This window comes from Actinia tenebrosa, unplaced genomic scaffold (genome assembly GCF_029948245.1).
Source record: "Actinia tenebrosa isolate PJP-AT-01 unplaced genomic scaffold, QUT_ActTen_1.0 PGA_scaffold17__23_contigs__length_9995812, whole genome shotgun sequence".
Classification (NCBI taxonomy): Eukaryota; Metazoa; Cnidaria; class Anthozoa; order Actiniaria; family Actiniidae; genus Actinia; species Actinia tenebrosa.
In genome coordinates this window covers 7,176,859-7,201,748 of record NW_028292577.1, presented here as the reverse complement: position 1 = coordinate 7,201,748, position 24,890 = coordinate 7,176,859, and the positions used below count along the sequence as shown (strand labels likewise).

Here is a 24,890-nt window from a genome sequence, read left to right as displayed (position 1 = left end):
AGGCAACTACAGACGCGGCACATTCTTTCATATCATTCTCCTCTTCTCGATTTGGAGATTTTTTAATTGACGGAAGCCAAAACCCCATTCTCTCAGCTTTTCGATCTTTTTTTTTGGTTAAAAAGCTGAGAAGGATCTGGGCACAAGAATGGTCAATAAAACCCCCAGATGCATGTCTGTAAGTTGTCGAGGAAGCAGAAACACGAAAAGTTAATGCATTTATTGCCCACAATGTTGATAGGAACATAGCATGTCCGATGCCACATCATATTTTCAAGATTCATAAATTATTCAGTAGTCAGAAAGCGCCACGCCATTGTCGACAACGCGTTGCAGACATATCTCCTGTTAGCGCTTTTATATTCACAGGAGATTAAAAACATTTTCGTTTCCCTGGCCAAGCTCTTTATAATAGCTTTAAAAGCTAGGTTTTTGGGCAATAATGTATCATATTGTTCTATCCAATATGGCTGTTGCATGAGACAGGCCCATTTGGAGAAATTTATTTCGGCAACATTTCAGTATTCCATACTTTTCAGTCGCATATAAATATTCTATTTTCTAAAACTATCTTTCACTATGAACCAGGTGTAAAAAGCTAAACTTAATCGGTTTGCAATTTAACTTGAAGTGTGGCTGATTCTGCCGATTTGTGCATTCAGTACGTGGTTTAAGAGTCGGTGAAATGATAATTTTTTACAACTGTTGCATAACTTTATATTAAACTGATAATCAGCCAAGATGTGTCTATGTGTTCTAAGTTGCGGTGCACTCTAAAAAGAAATGTGACCGTATGAAACCATCGCTGATATGAGAACATAGATGAACCACAGCAGAATGAAGATTGCTCCCGTTGCATATTTGGTTTTCGCTGGTCCTCCTAGCTCGCCTCCTCCGAGAGGTTTGATATATCGCCTCAATAGTAATAATAAAATGCACAGCGAAGCACAAACACTGTAGGTTACTACATTTGTGACCAGTGATCCACCTGGAACATTGAAGGGTTTACCCTGTAAATGTTTAAAAAACAATGATCTATTAGAATTCATACTGAAATAACCATGAGGGAGCGACTTTTACACATCCATTCAAAGGACCTTTGATTCTCCTTAACACCGTTGACCAAAACGTGTAACTTTTCGATAATAAAAAAGGTCCTTTCAATGGATGTGAAAAATCCGCTTTTACGGCACAATACTTTAACCTCTATATAACCTTTATATTATATCGCGCAGGCGCACGAAAAATATCCTTGCGCGTGCTCCATGGTGCGCACGCACCTTTCATAACTTTTTTAAGTAAGAAAAGAATAACTTACGGTTTTGACTTTATGGTATATCGCAGCTATCAACCATGGGGTACCCAGTCCAAGGAACACATTTACAGAATTACTTCCGGTAACGTTGCCAACGGCAGCGTCCGCATATTTTTCTGACACGGCGGCCGTTTTACTGGCAAACAAATCAGGGAGACTGGTACCCAAAGCGACGAATGTGAAAGCAGTCACTTCAGGTTTCAGGCCCACTAGACATCCAAATATGGTAGCAAGGTCCCCGACAACCGCCGTTAGTAGGCCGATCATCATGAGAGCAACGCTGAAAGCAATCCATCCTCCGGCCCATGAACAAGGTGGACAGATAGCGAAGATGATCTGAAAAAATGTTCGAAATGTTTCAAAATATTCGTCTTTCGAAAAAAATTCTATCCACCACAAAATAGAGCTCTCCAAGCTTTGAAATTCGCAAAAAGGAGTCGCATCACCATCCCCTCTCTTTTGTATGCCCCTGCAACATCTGCAGCAGCTTACTGGCCTGCAGAAGAGGCCGACATATCCCAGTCTCTACGTACAAATAAGTACCCAACCACCCACTAGTTTCTGTCCATGCCTCTTCGAGGATAACATTTAAAACTGCCGGGCATTTATCCGTACCCGGCAGGTAATCATGAGAAATTTTCAATCTAAGTATTGCAGCAACTTCTTTCTTATTTGCAGCAAGTCGTCTCAAATGCAGGAATTTTTGTCTAACATGCAGCAATTCGTTTCTAACCTGAGTATCATCCCTTCGGGGTAGGGGGCCTGAGGAGAGGGGGGAATGGGAGGGGAAGAGCTGCTGTGCCTCTTATTGGCCACCGTAAAGATGTGACTATGACTGGATAGTGAATCATAAAGATGGAATATGTATTTACCTTCCAAGCAAAAGTAAAAAAGTGCATGATGTAATCCATTGTCGTGGCGTTCTCCACGTCTCCTCCATTGACCGACATAGCATCACGAAACTGCATGCCCCACGACGACGACCCGAGTTCCAATCGATCCAGGTTTAGGTGAGTGAGAGAGACCACACGGTCAAATAAACGCCGGTACTCTAGTCAAATCAGGGACGACAATGTTAGTGATTCAGGGTATGACAGGAAGTGCTGTGTGTAAATTCCCCCCCTCCCCCCATACTATTGGCAATTTCCTTGCATGTTTAGGGGAGGGAGGATTATTTGTTAACGGATGCCGTGGGAGTAGCCCCTAGTACTAAAACTCTAATGAAAACCTTGATACGCCACTTCAATGCAATGAATATTCCTCCAGTATTTTATAATTTAACTGGTTAAAGATAAAATACAGTATAATAAATAAAAGGGTCTCTCCAAAATGATATTTCCCGCCATAAATACGAAATAGAGTTCCCGTATAAAACTATTTTCTTACGCGTGCTGTGATTGGTTGAGCATTCTAACGCGCAATATGATTGGTCGATATATTTTCATTCATTGATACAAACTTACCATCATCATTGACCAGGTTGACAACAGTTCGCTTGATTTTTCCAAGTTGTGCTCCTCCTGTTGGATCACTCAACTCAAGGGTAAAAGTTTCATCTTTTTCAAAGGCTTTATCGTCAATGATTTCAATCTCAATGTATTTGACCTGCTCGCCATGTTCAAACGTCAACTCGCCCTTCCCTCCGTGATAGTCTTTACCACAAATGGCCGACTGGTCTTGGGTTGTCCAAGTCACTTTGACAATTCCGTCTGTACCTTGCGTTCTCTCTACCATAAATTTAGCTTTACCAATGCTTTCTTTGACGACAAAACTGGGCTTTTGGAGCGATAAAATGCCGGGTTCTGTAAATAAGATAAAAAAACTTACGTTTGCATTGAATGAAAATGGCCCAAGATGGACATGCAAGGAAGTTCTACGAGAAAACCACTTACCATCGTCATTGATAATCGTTACTTCAGTAACGCTCAGCTTTCCAACAGCGACGGTGGCATCTTTAATGTCATAAGGAGAAAGCTTGACGAAGAAGATTTCATTCTCTTCCCACTCATTGTCATCAATGATTGTGATGTCAATATGTTTGAGTGTTTCACCGGGTTTGAACACCATGACATCTTTCTTTGGGATATAATCAGAATCTGCATTTGCAGTACCGTCAATGGTTTCATAACTGCAAGATAAAAAGGTATATAATTAAGACTTTTGATTACAGCTGGTTTTAGAGGGTGGGAAATTGCATATTGGTCCCCCTCTTTGCTCGCAACTCGGCTTCTCCCCCTTCCCATGGTGGAACATTAAGGGTAATGTTATTCAAGGGTATTTCCTGCAACTACACATTGCTATACATGTGCATTGATGCCATCATCAGGACTAAAGATAATAGCTGTTCAGATCGAGGTCCATATCTGGCTAAGGTTGGCACTTGGTAAAAACCAGCTTAGGGACTGGTCAGAAAGTAGAAGGGAGGGGGGGGGGGGTGGAATGACAAATATTCAATTATCAAAAGGCATAATCATTAGTGACCCACCCCTTATCTTAAGCCCAATAAAATATGATCCACCCCTATATAATGTCTCAAAAAGGACGGAAAACTGAACCAGCCCCAATTAAGAGGCTTATTTTCTCATGACCCACCAATTGCTTTTCATAGCCCACCCTCCCCTTTACTTTCTGACCACTCCTTAAGGCCAGTCCTATTGATTAGTCACATTGACTGGTCACATGTTGATTAGTATCTTTTAGAATCCATTGACTAAACAATATACAACACTATATAAGACTTACTTGACTGTTGCTGTACACTTCATATTTCCACTTCGTTTAACACCAATTTTGACCAGCTTGTCGCTTTCTAAGACAGCATACTTAGATGCTGCAAACTCTATCACGGCAGGCTTGATGGCATCTAGCATTAAGTAAAGAAGTAGGTATCTTTTTAGATATGTTTTAGCATACTTGAGTTCTTTTTTTGTACATACTAGATCTGTTCTAAATAGGGCACATATTGTTCTTTAGCATACCACACTGGAGTACTTTGCTTCGGGGTTTCTTGATCATTTTATCATTGGGCTTTTCAAACAATCTCCAGCAAGAATTTGAACTTACCAAGACATATTTTTGACCTGCCAGTCATTTTGACCAGTAACATTGATCCAGTTACGACTAGGTGTGACCTAGCTAAACCTAATTTGGCCCTCCATCTTAATTAGCCGACAATGTTATTTTAAACCCCTGTAGTACATAGATTAATGTTACTGAGGAAACCAGAAAGTAGCCCCCTCCTTCCTTGGTCCCTGCGGAGAAAAGTGATTAAAATTTTAATGTTACCTTTGTTTCCTGCTAGAATAACAGATGCTCCTGACGTTGAAAATCCAACATCAGAAAGCTCCTCATAGATCTGAAATCAAAAGGCGTTCAAAGGTAAGCTCAGCTTTTCTAAAATTTTAAGACTCTAATTATTTCACATGAGGTATTCCTTACCATGTTCAATTTCGGGTCCATTTTTGGCTTCAGTTTGTGTCCCCCACCAATATCTCTAATTGCGCCAACTCTGTAGTAACCATAATTTTTGGGTTGTTTTGACTTGATATGAGCAGCAACGAGCTTGGCTGCATCATCCTCTGTAATGTCTGGAATATGGCTGACTTCCTATTTTTTCACATAACAAACCAAATATACAGTTATTAGATAAGCCTACACTGTACCTAACATAGTATCCACCCTGGTATACAGTGAACTTGCTTGAAGTAGTCATTTGGCTGTGCCTCTGGCAATACCAATAGCTATGTCACTGAAATATCATGATATTGTAATAATGCCAAATTCCTTATATCTGTTTCCTTATTGAGGATTACTTTTTTTGTTTGTTTGCTAATTTTTTTAGGCCAAATTGGCCTAATTTATTAATCATTTACAGGGTACTTCACTAATTTATTTCCTCTAAAAAATTCAACGTGATAAGTCTAGACTTTGATACAAAATTTATTAGAAAGACAATGTAAAAAGGCTACAAAGTTTTGACATTGTCAGATGTCACTTGATAATGAAATGTAATGATGTCAAAATGTTGTAACCATTTTGAGTTTGTCTTTCTAATAAATATTCGGCTTACCAAATCAATTGATTTGCATTTTACATAACAGTGCTAGGTATTCGAATCATCAATGAGAGTTTCCAATTAGATTATTGAGGAAGAACCAAATTTAAGTTATCATTTAAAATTGTATTAAAGTTACCTTAATGAAGGTGGTAACATCAGGGTCCTCTGTAGGTAAGGTAAACTTCTTTCCTCCTTCCTCTGTGAGCATAGATTAAAAGTATAAACTTAACCAGTAAGTATGAAATAGAAAAAAAAGTTGTAAGTTCATTGTCATACCACAAGCGAGTACGATTTTCTAAAAAAACTAAGATAAACCTTTCCAAACACTATATTTTGAAACTGTTTCATAAATTATAATTTTAAAACTACCTTATTTGTCAAAACAATGTGTAAAATAAGCTGCCATACTAACAATAAGCAAGTATGATTTTCTGAATACTAAAAGAAATTGAACACTAGGTTTTCATATACCAATTAATTTTTTTTTAAATATTTGAAAGTGAATAAATAAAATTGAAAAAGAGAGTGAATGTTGCTACGACAGGTGTACCTATAATTAAAAATCATAAAAGGTTTTTGCATTTTATAACGAAAGTAAGGTTTCTTTTTCACCTGTTATTTTCAGACAATATTTACCCTAGTAACTAATGAGAAAAATGGCAGTTTCATTGCAAATCTAGCTAATGCAGTCATGAGTACTTGAATACTGAATACTGTATAATTTTATAACTAAGATAAAAGCTATTTAACACAACTGATGATTGTTAAACTATAAATTCAGTCAAAGTCTTGTCAAATTGCCATAAATATTTTCTTCCTTTATGGTAATTTTAATGATAGTTATTCCAGTATCTATTATTTTGGTATTTAGTATTGCACTTATATGGGACTGAGTGCTGTGAAAAGGAAATATGACTAACCATTAACTAAAGATGGTTTTGTACTGCCTGGAGAAATATAAGGACAGATATCTTCATAATCTCTTTGAAGTGGATAAAATTCGAATAATGTTTTCTAATTTGTCACTTTTACTTACACAACTGCTCCATTCGACATTTCATGCATGCAAGTTTTAGCTCAGACGTTTATTATTACTAGTGGAATAACACTGAAAAAGCTGGAGAAAGCCCTCCTTCTAACAAAACATGTTTTCGCAACTTATCAAACAAACTTCAAATGTGTTGGCAGGATTCAAACTAGCAACCCATAGCCAGTTCAACCATTTCATTACAGCTACACTACCCTATATTTATGAAGGCTATAAATAATTTCATGTGACAACTCTTTCAACATTAAATCAGTCTTCGTAATGTAAAACATGTTGAAAACTGTCCCATGCATGCTTAAACATCAAGTAGCAATAAAAATATTGCACAAACTAAAGAAGGTTGTATAAACAGATGAATGATTAGTCCTTAGTCTAGTGCTAATTTTTTAGGTAATATTTATGACAGTAAAATAACATAGATAAAAGGTCTTCAATTTCTAAATAAAGACAATTTTGTTTAGACAGAAAAATGCACAATTTCGTGAGGAAATAAATAATATAAATAGACTAGAAAAATTACAAAGTTGAATTATAATAAAATACAAAATCCAAGAATGGAAAGACCTTTTTTCAGAAAAACTATTTTTTAAAACAAAACAAAAATATTTTGTATATTAATATTTACATAAATATAGGAAACTATTATGTATTTATAATTTAAAAAAAAATTTTTTTTGAATATAAATTTCTAAATTGAATTACTTTCTTTAAAAATATATATCACTTTAAATTAAAATAATGTAGATGTTTATCTTGCTAATAATTCTGACTCAATAATACTGAATACCTTTTGCTTTAAAGAAAATTAGCTGAAAAAGATCAGCATAAAAATATTTTGTTGCTAAGGGTTTTGTTCAACAAAAAAAAAAAAAAGGAAAAAATTTCCAAGTTCCAGAACAATATTCTTATCTTCAGAAACTAAATGGCCGTTTTCATTCCATAGACACATAACACAAACTTTATCCTTTTTAAAGACAAAACTTTCTAGGTTTAAGCTAATTTTGTTGATATTAACAAAAAATCGATTCAGTTCACGGTATGTTGAATGTGGGTAATTTTTGATGAAAGACTTTCATAAATTAAAAAAAGAGAGAATTTTTCCAGAAAGTTCCAGAGAAACACAAAATTTGAGAATTCTGCTCTGACTTTTACCCTATTTCTTCGGCTTTTTTCTTCCTTTCTTTTTTCTTCACATAAAAATGTCATATTTTCATCACGTCCTCTTCGTAATGCTATTCGAAAGTTGTTGATATATCGCCAACGGGATCTTCGTTTCCAAGTTACAAAATTGAACACATTTAGATATGAGAAATATCTCTCATTTAAGAGCTAATTGAAACTCGTCCCTAATCAAACTTGGAAATTTCGGGAACTCGAGATTTATTCGTGAACTCGAGATTTATTCGTGAAAAATGAAATATCAGTTCCGTAGAAACCGAAAGAGCATAAATAAGTGAATAATTCTTAATTATGCTATATTTTTCGATGCGTTTGTCCCAACGGTAATATGAGAAAATTGTAATATAATTTGTATCCGCTTACTTTACTTTTTAGTTTTAATTTTGTTTTCTGATCGAATTGATTGAAGACTTGTATAAGATTTGAGCCCCTATTTAAGATTAATTGTACTACTTACCAAGTTCAAGCATCCCTGAATTCGGTCGTATCTTCTCGGAGCAGCAATAATCTTTATCCATAATGTAAGCGATTATAACAAGTATTGGGAAGAAGAGAAAAGTGAGGATGCCTTCCCACAAATCGACAACATCTTTGCTGCTGACTGACAGAATGATGTACAGCCATATGTATGCCAGAATCGATGTGAAAGCAGTGACTGCAAACACTTTAATAGACTTGATTCTGCGGACTTCGAAGGCTGGGATAGACATGATGCATACTCCCGTGATAACCATCAGGTTAAACGCAGCTGACCCTACGATCGTTCCGGGACCAAGATCGCCTGCTTCGAAATTATTACCTATAATTTCAATGATCGAGAGAAGGATCTCAGGAGCCGAGGACCCTAGTGCCATGAGGGTCAGATTAGCTACTGTATCATTCCATACCCGCACTTCAACCTCCTCCAACTCGGCTTTTGTGCCTTGCTTGGCAACCATAACTTTCTTGGTCTTGCTTGTGATTCTCTCGATGGCACACATGAAGACATCGGCAACAATGGCAATCCCCATGAAACACCAGAGCAAAGCTACCAAATAGATAACTACCCTCAGTCCATAGTTCCATTCTGACTCATCCAGAAACGATAGCAGCAAAGTCCCGACATTTTCCTTAGCGCATTTATCATAAACTACCTTCTTGTACCCTTCTAAACTACAGTTCGACATTTTCAGACTGGACACAAAAATCACGAGTCTTTTCCACCTTTTTCGCTGATAAAATTGGTACACAAATTATATCTGACTAAAAACGATAATAAGATTCAAACGCGTAGACAGGTCTTGAATTGAATCCAAGTACAGTAATTGCAAAGTCTTTCGTATATCAGCCAGAATGTCAATCCAGATTTCCTTTTAGTAACTAACGGCGCCGTTGTTTATGTGGATACAATTGAAGTCACGTTCAACGGTCGAGAAGATCCCCAAAAGTATTCCTTTCGAGTTTAGTTATTCAGTCTTAGAAGTTCACCATTCACCATCGGTAGGTCTCATCATGTCCTCACATCTAACGATCCTCTCTCGGTATAGTCGTAAAACAATGTTAACTCATTATTTGTATGCAAGAATAACCCGGCTCAAGCGTTGTTACTATAGCAACAGTGAGATTTATACAATGACCTTGAGTTGATGGTGATTACGTAGTTCGCTGGAGGAAACAGCGTGGCCACTCAGTGATGAAGTGATTCTGTTTTTCTTTCCTTTTTTGACTTTGTTTGGTAAAACACTCTTGATTTTTTATTACAATTTAATTCGTCACATAATGTTGTTTTTCGAAAACACAGCGGGGGTCGGTGAGAATTTTGGTCAGCTTATTGTTCAGACGTACTTCCTCTCCTCTTTCTCTTTCCTCCCTTTTTCCATTTCCTTCAGAAATCTCTTCTTCTTTTTCTCGTTCTCGTCCTGCTTTTCGTTCTGTTTCTTCTTTTTCTTGTTCTTGTTCTCTTTCCCCTTCTCCATCTCCTTGTCCTTCTTTCTTTCGTTCTCTCGTTTTCCTCCTCTTCTCCTTATTTCTTTTCCTTTTCTTTTCTGTTGGGTTATTTACCGTTCTAGATCCATTTCTATATACGACATCGGTAAATCGTGCGTTTCATGACGTCAGGGACGCAAGTTCGACTGGCTTCATTAGTCACATGTAACCCCCTTTCTTCCACGCACGACCACCAGCCAAGATCCTTCAGTATTCTGATAGGAATAAAAAAACTGATTCTCACACACCAAGGTCAGTTCATCTTACGATCTTTTATTGTCAAGAAAGCGAGGTGGACTGGCTTCATTAGTCACGTGTAACCCCCCCTTTCTTTTTCACCCACGACCACCAGCTAAGTTCCGTCGGCATCCCGATAGGAATAAAATAAATTCTCACACACCAAGCCCGATCTTAGAACCTTTTATTCTAGAAATTTATCTTCCTTGGCTGGAGTTTATCTCAGAAATCAAACTACCTAGTTAATCAAGTCCTGATTTACTTACTTTTCCACTAGATATTATTCATTGTCTCATTTATATTTGAAAGCTATAAATCAAGATAAGCCGAGGAAGAATTTTAAGAGATTACTTCTCCAGCGCTTGTCTTCAAGAGTTTTTCATCTCACAGGAATTTACTTGTTTTCTGCATGCAATGACTTGAGTGGTTTTTGCATGGTTTTTTTTCCCGATTCCGATTCTTCTGGTCGTGTTATGACTAGTCTATTGTGATTTATTTGAGGCAGAAGATATGGCTGTCCACTTGAGTTATCACTTGACATTACATTTAGGCATGGCTGGTTAGGCTTTTTAGAAAACCCTTGAAAACAAACATTTTACGTCTTACTGAGAATAGCTTTTGTTTTTGTTATCTTTGATGTTACTTAACAATGAGTTATCAAGTGTAGTTATGCAGCTCGATGGATAGCCCAAATCTGATAATCATTTTCTGAGATTGCACTTTAGGTGCTTTCCAAAGTCTTTTTTTTCCCCTGAAAGAGAGCAAGGTTCTTTCTAATTACTGTGCATTTTGCACTTTAAGGGGTTCCGAAGCCTTGGATGTTACTTGACAATGAGTTATCAAGTGTAGTTATACAGCTCGATGGATAGCCCAAATCTGATAATCATTTTTTGAGATTGCTCTTTAGGTGCTTTCCAAAGTCATTTTTTCCTGAAAGAGAGCAAGGTTCTTTCTAATTACTGTGCATTTTGCACTTTAAGGGGTTCCGACGCCTTGAAATGAAATTTGTAATTTCATTTTTTGGCGCCAAAAAAAAAAAAAAGAAATCTGATCCAATAAGTAATCACTGCAAATTTCTTTTAAGGGCTTCCAAACTGAACCAATCACTTTTCGATAGAAACATAAAAAGGATTTGGCCATGCACTTTAAAAGCTTTTTAAAATTAGCCAATCAGTGTAAACTGAACCCATGCACTTCGAATGTTTCAGAAGCCGAATTTCAAGTCCATTTGAGTTCATTTGAAGAAACGACCAATCGCAGTCACGTGCATTCGGCACTTGAACTGAAGTCGATTTGCCGTTTTTGATCTTCATTGACTTCAGTATGTTAATTCTTGGGAGCTCGAAAAGAAAAAGAAAAAAGAAAAAAATAAGAAAGAAAGAAGACAAGAAAGAAAAGAAAAATATTTCCGTGTCTGTAGGCGGGGCTTAGAGAGATTTTTACAGATAATTGTGACAGAAAGCAATATAATGTTTATAATATGAAATATATAGATGTATAAAATGTAATGCCAATATATATAAATAGACGCAGGGACACGTTTATTTTATAGTCTAGCGGGCCATAATCTTGACACTCAAATGGTTTTCCCATTCTAATCTTAGCAAAGTCTCTTTAGATCGGAATCAGCCCGCCAGACTGAAAGCCTTCATATCAGACATGTCAGTTCGAAACGTCAACTTAAAATCTCTTTACTTTGATGCTCAGTCACAACCGAAGGATCTCGGTCGCTTTCGTAGCTTTTATCTATGTTTGTTCTTCATATTTTTCTCTGCTCGAAGAGATCATAAGAGCAGAAATATTATCAGGGGATGTTATCCAAGGGTTTATCGTTTACTATAAAGACTTCCTTGCTCAATTTAAGGGCTTTTTTGCACTTCGAGGGGTTTCTTACATTTTAATGGCTTTTCCTCGCACTTCGAGAGTTCCCTCGTAATTTAAGGGTTTTTCCGCTCCGAGGTTCCCGGTTTCTTTAGTGGCTTTCTGCCAATACTTCAAGTGTTCCTGCGCACTTTAAGGGCATTCTTATACTAGTTCCCCGCGTTGCATTTTGAGGGCTTTTTTATATTCCTTAGGTTTTCTCATGCATTAAGAACATTCTTTTCTCGTGCGCCGGGACTCATTAAGGGCGGCTTATACACTTCAAGGGGCTTCAGTGGAGCACTATAATGGCTTCCTTAACGAACATAAATAAAAGAGTTTGACGCACAGGTGCTGCAAATAAAACAAGACCTCATTTGACATATAAAACTCGTCTCTTATTTCTAGTTATCATGTCAGGGTACCTTTATAACTAATGGCTAGACAAACACTAAAAAATACGTCTTGAACTCAACCCGAGAATATTCTATAAATAGAAGGGAAATGGAAGAATTGTGTGTATGTTCTTGAGGCAGATGTTTCGAAGAAAGCCTGTTATTTGTTGGTCAATTGTCTTTTTTCCCCAATTTGAATGAGGAACAAATGAGATGTAGTCGAAAATTCTCGACAAACAAAAAAAACGAAACAGAAGAAAATTCGTAAAGTGATTCTTAAAAGCAAAATCTTTGAAAAGAAAAAATGTTTTTAAAAGATTTATGATTCATAGAATACTTCTTATAAAGAAATAATAGTATATATCAACTTATTAATAATGATTACATAATAAACTTTATTTATAAAGCGCCTTTTCCTATGAAGCCTAAAAGCACTATATGATGTTTCAATGAAGATATAGAAATATAGATAAGTTATAGTGCTAGGGAACGAGGTTATTGCGGGCAAAAGCCCTTGGAATTAAATTCGGAAAAATTAATTTCCGACCTCGCTGGGAAACACTATATAATGTTTCAATGTAATCTAAATTTACTAAAAACTAAGAAAATACTTATACTAATAAAAATATATAAAATTATTCTGCTTAAGAATATTTACTACCCAGCTATGCTTGCAGAGGTTCTTCTCTCTCTCTCTCTCTCAAGGCTGCTCGTGCTACGCAGGTAGACGAGCTATAGTTGTGAAATCCTATATATAGAAAATGTAAGGGAGATCGTAAATTTCCTCTTTCGAAAAATAAATCTCAACTTTTATACCTCCTAAAATCGCCTTCAACTACAATCAAACCGCTGGGAAACCACACAGTATGCAATATGAAACGTTTTAGAAAGTTAGAAAAAATGATGAAGTGCGATTTCGTAACTATAGCTTGGGCTACCTGCGCTTGCTAGAGTTTTGCAACTTTTTATCATTTTGATGCAAGGAAGCCGCACTTGTCAATCAAACATTTTGTTTAGCCTAATCTTTGGATGTCCCACGCTGTCCGTCGTCCTCCATTGTTCTTGTTAATTTAAAACACAAAGAACTAAATCAACTATTATGTCTTCGTCTTTTTGTTGTCTAGCAACCGTAGTCAATATTTTCGTCCTCGAATAAGATTCGTAACACTAACAGATTTTTCTAGAATTAATTGTTGACGCGAGAGAATTTGTTAAGGAAATAAGACGAAAGTTATTTCAGAGTTGTTTTTAACATTATCATTTTGTTGTATAAATATATTTCAATTTATGTAATAATGTTTTGAAATAAGCTGGAGAATGAATTCTTGAAAGAAAAAAAGTTTCACCTGAAAGATACGTCTTAATCAAATTTTGGGTTTGGGGTAGCTGTGTATAATTTGCAAATAAAAGAGACTAGTAATGAATTGAATTAGAAGGGTGGGGAAGGAGAAGGTTCATATTACACAAACTTCCCTACCCTACCCTACCCTACCCTAGGAGCTAGAAGTTCTTCAAGGCTTCGAATTCAAGGCTTATTTAACTTTCATTTTCGATCAAAAAAGTCGCCACTTTTTCTCAAACACTAATAAACACTTTCAATAAGTTGTACCCTAAAAATATGCCGTTAAATGATTCTTGAAATTGAATTTTCTGTTTACAATATTGTGGTATACAAATCCAGCTGTTAACGAATAAGCAACTTTTCATATTTTCTTTAGATTATTCTTTGAATTTTTAGTCATTAAATATTGAATGCTTCATTTGATTCGTATTTCTCCACACATCATTTAATATAGATTTTTCCTTTAAGACGGACGCGATTACACGCAGCAATTTTCTCTGCAACTTGTCTCGCAACGGCGTTCAAATAAGACGTTTTTTTACAGTAAATTGAACAAGCTGAAATAACTGTTTAAAATATGAATACTTGTGAGTCTTTTAGAACCTGGATCAGGTGTAGCTCAGTTCCAAATCTCTCTAATCCTTCAGCTTTAAATACTCTTAAAACAGAGCACTGATGGAGAGAGGGGGTAAAGTGCGCATCATCACCGTCGGCTTCCATTGATAGTAGTGTTGCAACTGAAGAAACTACCGACGTTAAATACTGAATATAGATACTTTCGCTATTATGATTCAATATTCAACGCCACCGCCTTTGGAAATATGATTTTTGACTGAAAAAAAAGAATGAAAAATTTATAAAAATAATTAAGTTTTCGCATTTCAAAATATTTTGTAATTTCCTAAAATGCACAATACCGTTCAAATTTGACCGTTTTCTCATGGTTGCGTGCGCATCCAACTTGACGGGCCACAAAACTAACTAAAAAACGCAAATTCGTTAAAATTGAGAAGCCAGTTTTATATTTAAAGAGGAGAATAATCAATTTTATGAATTCTTATCGAAAAAAAATTTCATAGCAATGCATGATAGTGCTCCTCATAAAGCTCGTGTTATGGTATCGTGGCCAGTCAAGTTGGATGCGCACGCAACCTTGAGAAAACAGTCTATTAATACAGGGAACAAAGATAGCTGTGCTATTGAGTTAGACGTGTGGTCTGAGTTCAAACACCTTTACCACAGCTTGAACCAAAAACTTTAATTACGGTCGTGTTTATTAGCGTTGTCAGAGAGAATATTAGGTAAACACGAAAAAAAAAATTAACATTAGAGCTTCGCTCGAGAATACTCCTTCAAGGGATGAAAAACCTGACTTCGACAGTGAAATGGCTTCTTCTCTTAGCCAATGAAAAAGCAAGACGATTTGACCAGCCAATAAAAATACTACAGTTTTCTGTCAGTTGACCGCTTCATTCAAAGCGTAAGTCTTTCATTTTCTTTTATGAGCAAAAAGAAAATTTAAAGCATAATATTTAATTGAAGTGGTGAAGGGGTAAGAAAATGTTAAATGTTACTTTCTTTTTTCGAAAAATTTATAGTTTTGAATCCTCGAGCAGTGAAAAATACCTCACTTTCGAGAAAGTAACGCTAGTATTAAATTTCGTTTTCGCGAAAAACAGTTTCTATTAAATCTGGAAAAATACCACTTCGAAAATGCTTTCCAGTTTTTAAGCGACTTCAAGGAATTAAACTACTGTTTTTAAAAGCGATGAGAAAAACCCTTATGGTTCATGCCTCATTTCGCTTTTGTTTTACAAAAATGTACACGTCACTTTTGTTTTATCTTATATTTTGTGTTATTAAGTTATCTAGGCGTAAACATTTTTGTTATAAAATAGTCGTATTTCGTTATCTCTACTCAGACCTCTTGGACTGCCCCTAGACTCAAAATAATGAAATCATTTACAAAAAACAACTTTGTGGTTGACAACTATATCGTAGAAATTAGTTAACGGGTTCTTTCGTTTTTCTCTTTTGATTTGCCTTTGCCAACGTCGCACAAATATTTTGTACTCTTCGCATATTTTCCCGCTCTTTTTGTTGCTTTGTCTTCTGTCTTTTCCCGCCTCGCCTCTTGAGTTCCGGTGCCCGTCATTAAGCACTTTTACCTGCTTGTTTGTTGTGCCGATGCGCGTGCTCATGTTTGCGCAAATTCCCTCCTTTTTCTACATCAATGTCATGCCAACAAGCGTACACAGTGTTTGTGCATTTTTCTATATTAAGGTCATGCTGACGCGTGTGCACACTGTTTGCATTTCCCCGTCTTTTTCTACATCAATGTCATGCCGACTGTACACACTGCTTGCGCATTTTCCCGCCTTTTTTCTACATCGAGGTCATGCCGACGTGCGTCGAAGCGCTTTGAACATTTTTTGCGTTCGAAAATAATGAAGATTTGTAGTCCTTGACCAGAGGTTGTTTCAGGGTTGGATCTATGAGTTAGCCGTGCCCTGACTTAGATCAGCCCAGAGGTTGTTTCAGGGTTGGATCTATGAGTTAGCCGTGCCCTGACTTAGATCAGACCAGAGGTTGTTTCAGGGTATTGATCTGTGAGTTAGCCATGCCCTGACTTAGATCAGCCCAGAGGTTGTTTCATGTTATCGATGACATTTGAAGGGTTTTTTGATACAACTTGCAAGGCCAAAACAGTTCTTTAAAAAAATTATTACGGCGTGGTGCTAAAGTTTGTCCGCGATACTATGACTTTAAGGATATTTTTTTTCCTTTTTGTCAAATGTGAAAAAGCCAAAGACTGATTTAAAAAAAATAATTGTATAAGATATCCTCGCTAAAAAAGTTACCGCTTACCTCCCAAGTTTATACAAAAAAAAAAAAAATCAACCTGCTCTGGGTGGTTTTTTCTAGCCTTTGGTAATATTATTTTTATCTGCAGTCGATTATAACACAAACTTAATTAGGCAGAGCACAATGCGGACCAATAAAACTATTAGATTCGTCCTTTTGTCATTTAAGCAGGGGCGTAGCGATGGGGTTGGGGGTGGGGGAAGGTTGAATTAAAAGCGTACATTTTTCCTATTTCCTATTTTGTTAGGCTACCTGTGGTTTTGGCGGGAATATTCGCCCAAAAACGCGTGCGCTCTCCCCTCTAACTTCAGTACTTCGCGCGCTACTCCACTGATTATCCACGTTCTAATAGAACAGAAAATATTTACCATAGCTTCGTAAAATGGTGAAGTTTAAAAAAAAGTTTGTTAGAAAAGTGTGAAATTTGAAAGAAAACCTTTGCTAGTAGGTGTCTCTTGCCCACCAACGAATGATCTACCCAGAGGTCGTTTCAGTGTTTGATAAAATCTAGACTTCCATAGGAAAAAAAATTATCGCGGAACAAAAAAACGCCAGACCTCCAATACTGATATCACCCCCTGGACTTTTTTAATCATCGAATCTTTAAATAAGTATGAATATTTATAATTAAGGCCGAAATTTTTGTCTTAATAACTATTTTGGAAAAAAATGTACATGTACATTTATAATCTTTGGCAAATGAGTAATTGTGCATGTAAAATGCTCATAAAATAGCATTATGTAAAACTTTAAGTAGTTCGTCTTTTCTAGAAAATGTTATTGTTAATATTTCTATGAAAAAAGCAGTGAAATTATCATTTGAAAGCATACACAAAAATAGTATTTAGATTAAAGAAAAGAAATATAATCATAAACAAAGGCAAAAAAGTTAGTTTTATATCTTTCCGTTTCAGCAAAACAGCCCACGAATGTAGATCGATATCGTTAATAAAGCTTGTTTAATAACTGGGGCTATTGTTGGCGAAGAAGGACAAGAAAAAAGGTAAAACCAGCGAAAAATATAAAAGAAAAACCAAAGGTTAGTTTACAGTTAGTTAAGAGCCGCGTTTATATTTGTGTTCGCACAACGAGAAAACTAGAATGAAACTGTTGTTCCGGCTTTCAAAAATAGTTTCAATAAGAAAGCGTTTTCAAACATCTGCGGGTTTTCATAAGTCATGTGAATAGAAAAATAACATCGCTTCGAAGAAGATTGACCAAATATGTCAAATATGACGTTAAAAATGCTCAGAATCTAGATCTCTTCCTCTCTCCCTCTCTCCAGTAATGCCAGAACCTGTGAACACAATAGACATTTCCGATTTAGCGGCATATGAGCGGAATAGGCATATACTAGCGGAATAAGCATAAACCAGCGGAATAAGGCTAGAATCATCGTTATGACCAGAAAATTCAATAAAATAATGAAACAGCTTTCAGTAGACCTGTTTTATCTAACTTAAGGTATTGCACAATTAATATCGTTAACACTACCTGTTTTATTAGCTTAACTGACGAGCAGTGTGCTCGAGAATAAGATCTCGTCCCGTTGAAACGCATTTATATAAAAAAGTTGCGTTTATAATATACTAATGTAAATGCTCGCCCTTAAATTTATAAAAGGACTAAGAATGCTAGCATATAATGTAGAATACCACGACGGTTATTATTTTCGAGAAGTTTTCCTTCTGCATGGACACGTACGTATCGCTAACATATAGTTGAAATGTGGATGCCTACTGAGTTTGTTCACTGCCTGTAAACACTTACTTCCCAACTCTGTACCCTCTCCTCTGCGGGGAAAAACAGGATTTTATTCAAGTTCTCTGTTAGTTCTTCTACAGTGGAAAAGGCTGTGCACATAACCAATGCGTTGAAATTCAGAACAAAACAAGATATTTGAGAGATTCAGTAAACATCTTGTGTTTTCGACAAACATTTGTGCTACGCAAACGAAAAAAAAGTAAAAAGAAGTTGAAAAGCTTTTCAAGAAGCAATAGATAAATAATGAAATAACCTTTGTCTTTGCTGAGAGAGTTTCTAAAAGGTACTAGTTAAATTACAGGGAAAGAACAAAAACGTGCTTATGCCGGCCAGAAAAAACGTGATGCTTAATGTCTATTTATTAATAACGTGAACAGAACTCATAAAGCCTATAAGGTGCTAGTCTTCATCTGACGAAGAATCTGTCACGTCAAGACCATGGACTGCCCTCCAGCTTTTTAATGCTTTCTGGTGCTCTCGTGCAGCACTTTGGGCCGCATCAAGAACGGCGGGGATTGCTTCGAGTAAGCTGTCCAGTTTTTTCTCTCTGGTGACCTGGGAGTTCCTAGATGACTTCAGCTTTTTACTTGACTTTAAGCTTTCATTGAGAGGTCTTTTCCTTAAAGGATAATAGCAAAATTAACGAGGTTTTATTATAAAATAGGTATGAGAAACGTTGAAAGTAATTCTGTCTGCTTATAAATTACCTGTCTTCCGTCCTCTCGCTTTCTCTTGTTTTCTTGATTCGTGTAAGGATGTCAGCAGGGTCGTCATTTGGTTCGTTCTTTTCTGCATCTAACACATACTTTGTTTCGCGTGCATTGATAGCTCTGCAAATGTCTTCAACTTCTTCAGTATCTTCATTACAAGTTTCTTCCACACTGGATGCGGACGAGTATTCTTCATCAATTATTCTATTTGACGTGCTTGCTTCACTGGCATTCCTACCAGGAAATAAAAGAATCATCGCACTCCATATAATACCGTTATTGAGAGTCCTTTCTTCTTTGGTCAACAGCATTCTTACCTTGAAGGAAGAGCGTTGTTAAGCAGTTTAGTAGCTCTCTTCCTTAATCGCTCCTGCAACACTTTGTTGGAATTTCCTTCAGACACATACTGATCACCAGCTTCTCCCAAAACCTCAACATGCCTTCTCATAAACTCAAAAAACCTTTTCCACTCTCTTCCACATGCTTGCACAGCTTGAAGAAGAAGAGTATCTTCGACTTGAGTGTAGTTTTTCCTTGGTTTTCTTTACTTGTTGTTGTCCATCGCTCCTTTCTCACAGGATTAAGAAAAGTGAAAAGAGCCCAAAAATTTGCATACATAGGCACGTGCACACGTGCACTGGTCGTAATGTTTTTTTTTTAAATATTTTTGTTTGGTTTCGTGATTGCGAACGAAAAAGTTGCATATATGTTTAATACACTACCTGTTTGCGTCAGTCAACAATGGATGTCCCACCTTTCCCAATGTTTATTGTAGTAACCCTGCTGTCTATCTTTGCAGCTATAAAATTGAGTCTTCAAAGACCACAACGTTTGGTCCCTTTATTTCCTATGCATGTTAATAGGGAACCTGCTCATCACACTCGTTGCGCTTGTCTCTACGGCACCAACAGGAGCTAATCTCCTAGCCCGACTTTTTGGTAATCTGCTGCTTAACCATCGTAATAGTGGCAGAGATGTTTATTGTTTAGCACGAAGACATCCACACATCTTTTGGTACATGACCGGGGAAACACTAGAATCCTTTGATGCTATGCTAAGGCGTATTGCTTACAACAGACGACAACAGAATGCCAACAGAGCGCTAAGGTCGCTTCGTATCCGCGTAGAGCACGCCATTGGATTCCTGAAAATGTACTCAGCGACCTCGGATATTTTTCGACACATGAGGCCATTTCAACCCTTTGTAATAGCAACTTGTGGTGCTCTTGCTAATAGAAGGAAAAGAATTCTAAAAACACTGTAATGTTATATATGTTCTTTTTGATATACTTTTCGGAAAAGTAAAACAAACTGGCGTAACACATGTTTATATTAGTGAGAGCAGAAAAATTCCTAGCTTAATACTGTAAACAAATCTCAAGATATGTTGATACTACTAGCGCTTACTAGTCAGTTGTGACTGTTTTGGTGCGTTGAATACAACAGGTGTATGATAAAGTTCATAAGTATATGACGTTTGGGACATTAGTTCTTCGTAGTAAGAGGATTGACTATTAAGGACCATAGTAGTAAGACGAAGGAGTAACGTCAGTAAAAATAGTTACAAACTTTCTTTCTCAGTTGTTATTTACCTAATAATACATTGTACTAGCTGAGAAAACAGTAAGATAAGGAGTTTTGAAAATTCTATTGGTTAAATCTGGAATAAAATAATGATAGCTCTTTTTAATTTATGCTATTCCGGTCGGATTATAGAATGCGGAATATACTTTCCCTATGCCGCTAAATCGGAAATGTCTAATGTAACCGTATCATTTTCGACGTACAGTTGGTTTCGACTTAATAAAACGTTGTCATAGAAAAACCGTGTTTAAGTTAGCCAAAGTTTAACAAGTAAAAATCTTACAGTTTTTTGGGTACCAGCATTTCAGCTACTCAAAGCCGACAAACTCACATTTTTACGAGTTAAGCTTGACAAAATACCCTTCTAATTTATTTTGTACTAGGGTTGAATTAATGGCTATCGCTCGTGAATAATAAGCCCGCAGCCGATAGCAACTATCTTAACTTATCTTAAAAGATCAGGTTACTCTCGACTTTAAAACCCAGGATTATATCTAGGCCTTTCTGGTTCGTAATGGGATGGAAGATGGATTTGAAATTCATTTTATTTTATTTCAGTAAACTTTAAGTTTAATTTTTAATAATTATCTATTCATTTTTTATTTATTTTCTTTTCTTATGTTTTCATTTTTATATGATTTACTTATTTTTCGTATTTTTAGAGTCACATTTCCTCCATCTTTTTCTAATTAACTTAAAAAAGAAAAAAAAAAAAAAAAGCTGAAGTATTTTTGAAAAAATATTTTTGCGAGACAAGACAAATGAATTTTAATGTCTTCGCGCCAACAGCTAGGCAAAGTGACAAATGTTTTACTTAGACTTCTTTCAAAATCGAAGTGGTTTCACGGCAGTCATGTCATGAGGCATGAAAAAAACGATAAAAGCTTTCTCAATCTCTTGGGAAATGAAATGGTTTTTTTTTTTTCAGTTATGAAGAACCTTTTTTTATTATTCCTGCCCCAAGGTAGCTACCGCGAAAACCCCAAATATTAGAGAGCTTAAGTTTCTCGTTTACGGCAAACGTGAACCGTCAGTTGACCACTAAAAAATTCTTTAAAATTAGTGAAAAGGAATCGCAAAAATCTCCAAGTAGTAGATAAACAAAAGAATACTTGTCTTTTTCGAGAAGGTTTGCAAAAGGTAAAATGAAATGTAGGGGAACGATGAAAACGTGGTCACGTTTGCCGTTTGCGGGAAGGAAAAACGGGAATCTTAATCTGCCTATTGAAACAGTGTGGATATAACAAGCCCTCCCCCACAATATTTTAAAGATTTTTCTGTTAAGGCCGGTTTAGACGGTACGATTTTCGCCTACAACTATCGTATACGACACGCTTCCGCCATCCTACAACTCGAGTCGTAGCGTGTAAATCAAGCCTACAACTCGCCTACGACAGACGCGAGCGTGTTGTATACGATAGTTGTAGGCGAAAATCGTACCGTCTAAACCGGCCTTTAGAGTCGTTTTGAAAAAATAATTGAGATAAATCTTAAAAAGAGATTGGTTGAAGAAGGGGGGAGGTGGGGGGGGGGGGGGGGGGGGGGGGGGGGAATTAAGCCCTGCCCGGAGAGGAGAACGTGGTCTAGAGTCTTAGGGAATGTTTGGCATCCTTCTGTGCATCAAGGATAAAGACACTTCAAGACGTTAGTGAGGTCTAAAATGCTCTAAGTAGAAGCCATTAGCAAGATTTTCTTAATGGTTGCTATTTTTATGATGAGGACACTACCCATATCAAGAACACTGAAATCGATTTTTCTTTCTTAGTCTCTTCTTGCAGTAATAAATAATATATAATAATATAATAATAATATAATAAGTTAATAAATATCGTGCGACATAAATTCCTGCACTCTCCCTCCCCCCCCCCCCCCCTCAATTATCTAATGGCCCATCCCTAAAGGCTAAAAATTGCTAAATTAACAGATAGTTTAAATAAGGCAGTATCCGCTTCCTGTTGGGCCTACTAAGCGTTACCCTGGTGCGCAACGGAAAGCATAATTAATACGACCTTAAATTCAAACTTCAAGCCTAAGAGAAAAAAGCTATAAATATCGCAAACGGTTTCCAAGTTTAGAATTGAATATATTGAGTCAGAGTCACGTCCTTTGGTTATTTTGGTCGTCAAAGAAAGTTGTAGAAAGCTCACCATTTTGGGGGTTAAGTTTACATCGATTCTCGTGCGTGCACACCTGTTATTTGCTCTGCGTTGGATCGCTTTTGCTGGCCTCAAATCCCATTAATTTTCCCTATTCGTCAAATATGTGAGTTAAATACAAAACGCATAGAATAAATTCCGTCTGAAAACGAATAAAGTAAGAGATAGAAATCTGTAGACGAAATCCTAAATGCAATATCGCGATAAAATGATTTTGAGTTCTGAAGTCATAGAGGTTATTTATCACCTATTTTTCGCGATGAAGAGTTCATCCATAAAAATAGGAAACAGCCCCCTTTTTTGTATGTTCTTTGACATATAATTGACAGTTGAATATATAAGAGCCTCTGTATCAGCTGCTCAAGCAGTTTGATACTAATATATTCATATTCTTAATCGATCTTTATTTAGATTCACAATCTGCAGTTCCAACTCAAAATTCCACCTCAGCAAACATCGCTTGACATTTCAATCAACTCACTTGATCATTTTCCTACTGTGCCGTACGTAAAACGAATCACGAATGAGATAAATTAGGAATATTCATTTTAAAAATACTAAGTTCTACGTTTGCTTGAGCGACTGAATAAGGAAGCAAAAGAAAAGATTGAAAAAAACCCTCGGCAGCGAGATTATATATTTTATAAATTAACCGGAAAATCTTATGAAAGAAGTCGCGTTCGTGGAAAAATTTCAACCAGGAATATTGACGTTAGCTCAAATCTATCTTGAGGTAAGATTTGAATCGTTGCATACATATGTTTCTTTAGTTATTGTAGCTGGTTTATTTAGATTTTGAAATAGTATTTAGTTGTAATTTGTGCTATTTTTTGTTTCCATTTTGTCTCTGCCGTGGAAGCTATTTTGAATGGGAAACTTTTTTTTAGAGAGCCTTCAAAACATCGAGATCAAATTTTGCCTCAGATTACGCTGATCGAGCTAATCCCGCGGCCGGCAAAAAAAGAAAAAATTAATACCCAGTTAAAAAGGCGTTAAAACACAAAACAATAAATAAATAAGTATCATCTTATCATACGTTAGCCGCGCGCCAAAATGACTCAAGAATATTATACTCGATATTTTTTTGGAGTGACTATTTAACCCGTATTCCTACCTTCCTTCCTTACTAAATTTCACGCTATTAGTCCTTGGTTTATTTGTGACTCCCGTTTTTTAGGATATATAAATTACACCCCAGTTAATCGGTTCTTTACCAACCGACTTTATGATATTGAATACATTTTTATTGGATTTAATTTGCCCTGTTGAGTTTCCGCGACCAATCGGATAGTTATCGCAGCGTTTGAGATTATCTTGCTATGTGGAATTCGAGGAGAGCAAATTTTGACGTAGAACAGATGTTCTTCGGGTATCATTCTAATTTTTTATCCATATCGCAGCTTAGTGGGCCCAGAAAAGTTGATAAAAATAGGGATGTGTTTTGTGAACAATCTGGAACGCAAAATAAAAAATTAAATTAAATTAAATTAAAAATAGATAAATAAAGATTTTAAAGATTTTAAATAAATAAATAGGATATAAATAGGATCTAGCAGTGGCATTACCACAGGGCGGCTCTTCACCCACTGAATTTCAATTGGAATTTAGGATTGATTTTGCGAAGGGAGGAAAGCCGGGGAACCCGAAAAAAAACCTCGAAACACAGGAGAGAACCAACAAGCAACTCTACCGACTCCCATACGACACCGAGCCTGGTAGGACTTTCTGCACTCTAAGTTAGAGTTAGACTTAGGAACAGGTGTACGTACGTAGGCTAGTTAAATATTCATGCATTTGGGTTTTATTTGATATTCATTAATTATTTTTCGCGGTCGATTACAAGTTATTAGGCCGGACTTTAAAGTCGTTCGGAGAAAAAGTGTCTTTATGAAAATGAGATATTCACCAAGTCGCGGCTTGAAAGGTAACATGACCTCGGGAATGATTAGGGAAAAGACAAAGAGAGAGAGAGAGAGAGAGAGAGAATCGTTTGAAAAAACAAGCAAACTGAAAATTCTTTTCAATGAATAATTGAAGCTTATAAAACTATGCTATGTCAATTATAGATTTTTATTTTTAGATTAGTTGTCTGCATAAAAGTCATTATTGTTTTTACTATTATTATTATTATTATTATTATTATTATTATTATTAATATGATTATTATCTACCCATAATTCTTGGCGGTCTCAGCTTTGTAGCTTTTCAAGCTTGCGAATAACTTTATTGAAAAAGGAATATAGAGGCTATCCACCATCGCGTGATGGCAGCCATGACTGGAGGCAGGAACAATTTAATCTGGAATCTGGTCTAATCTGATTTACATGAGAAATAATTCAGTTTTCCTGGAGTGGAAAGGAGGTGGAAAGACCAATATTGTGCTTCCTGTCATGGCTGCCATCACGCGATGGTG

At 36.3% G+C, this 24,890-nt stretch overlaps 3 protein-coding genes across 6 annotated transcripts in view; 1 reads left to right on the top strand and 2 right to left on the bottom strand.

Annotated features, from left to right (window-relative positions):
• Positions 1-445: 445 nt before the first annotated feature.
• Positions 446-9,172, bottom strand: LOC116288705 (sodium/calcium exchanger 3). Its single transcript, XM_031695529.2, has 10 exons — positions 8,057-9,172; positions 5,509-5,570; positions 4,754-4,921; positions 4,601-4,670; positions 4,058-4,178; positions 3,208-3,443; positions 2,779-3,117; positions 2,188-2,366; positions 1,319-1,651; positions 446-1,010 (listed from the first exon to the last, which is right to left on the bottom strand). The coding sequence occupies exons 1-10, from the start codon at positions 8,763-8,765 to the stop codon at positions 774-776; spliced, it is 2,454 nt and encodes an 817-aa protein (XP_031551389.2). The 5' UTR covers positions 8,766-9,172; the 3' UTR covers positions 446-773.
• The window catches only part of LOC116288703 (voltage-dependent T-type calcium channel subunit alpha-1H), a 59,042-nt gene continuing 38,763 nt past the window's right edge, over positions 4,612-24,890 (top strand). For 2 of the 4 annotated variants that reach the window (XM_089031549.1, XM_031695522.2), the window contains exons 1-2: positions 4,614-4,693; positions 17,178-17,266. The gene's annotated coding sequence lies outside the window, so the exon portion shown is untranslated. Of the gene's footprint in view, positions 4,694-17,177; positions 17,267-23,007; positions 23,211-24,890 lie in introns of those variants that run through there. The other 2 variants (XM_089031550.1, XM_031695521.2) reach the window with 2 other exon arrangements.
• LOC148910388 (uncharacterized) lies at positions 17,698-20,492 on the bottom strand. Its single transcript, XM_089032112.1, has 3 exons — positions 19,055-20,492; positions 18,735-18,971; positions 17,698-18,646 (listed from the first exon to the last, which is right to left on the bottom strand). The coding sequence occupies exons 1-3, from the start codon at positions 19,183-19,185 to the stop codon at positions 18,427-18,429; spliced, it is 588 nt and encodes a 195-aa protein (XP_088888238.1). The 5' UTR covers positions 19,186-20,492; the 3' UTR covers positions 17,698-18,426.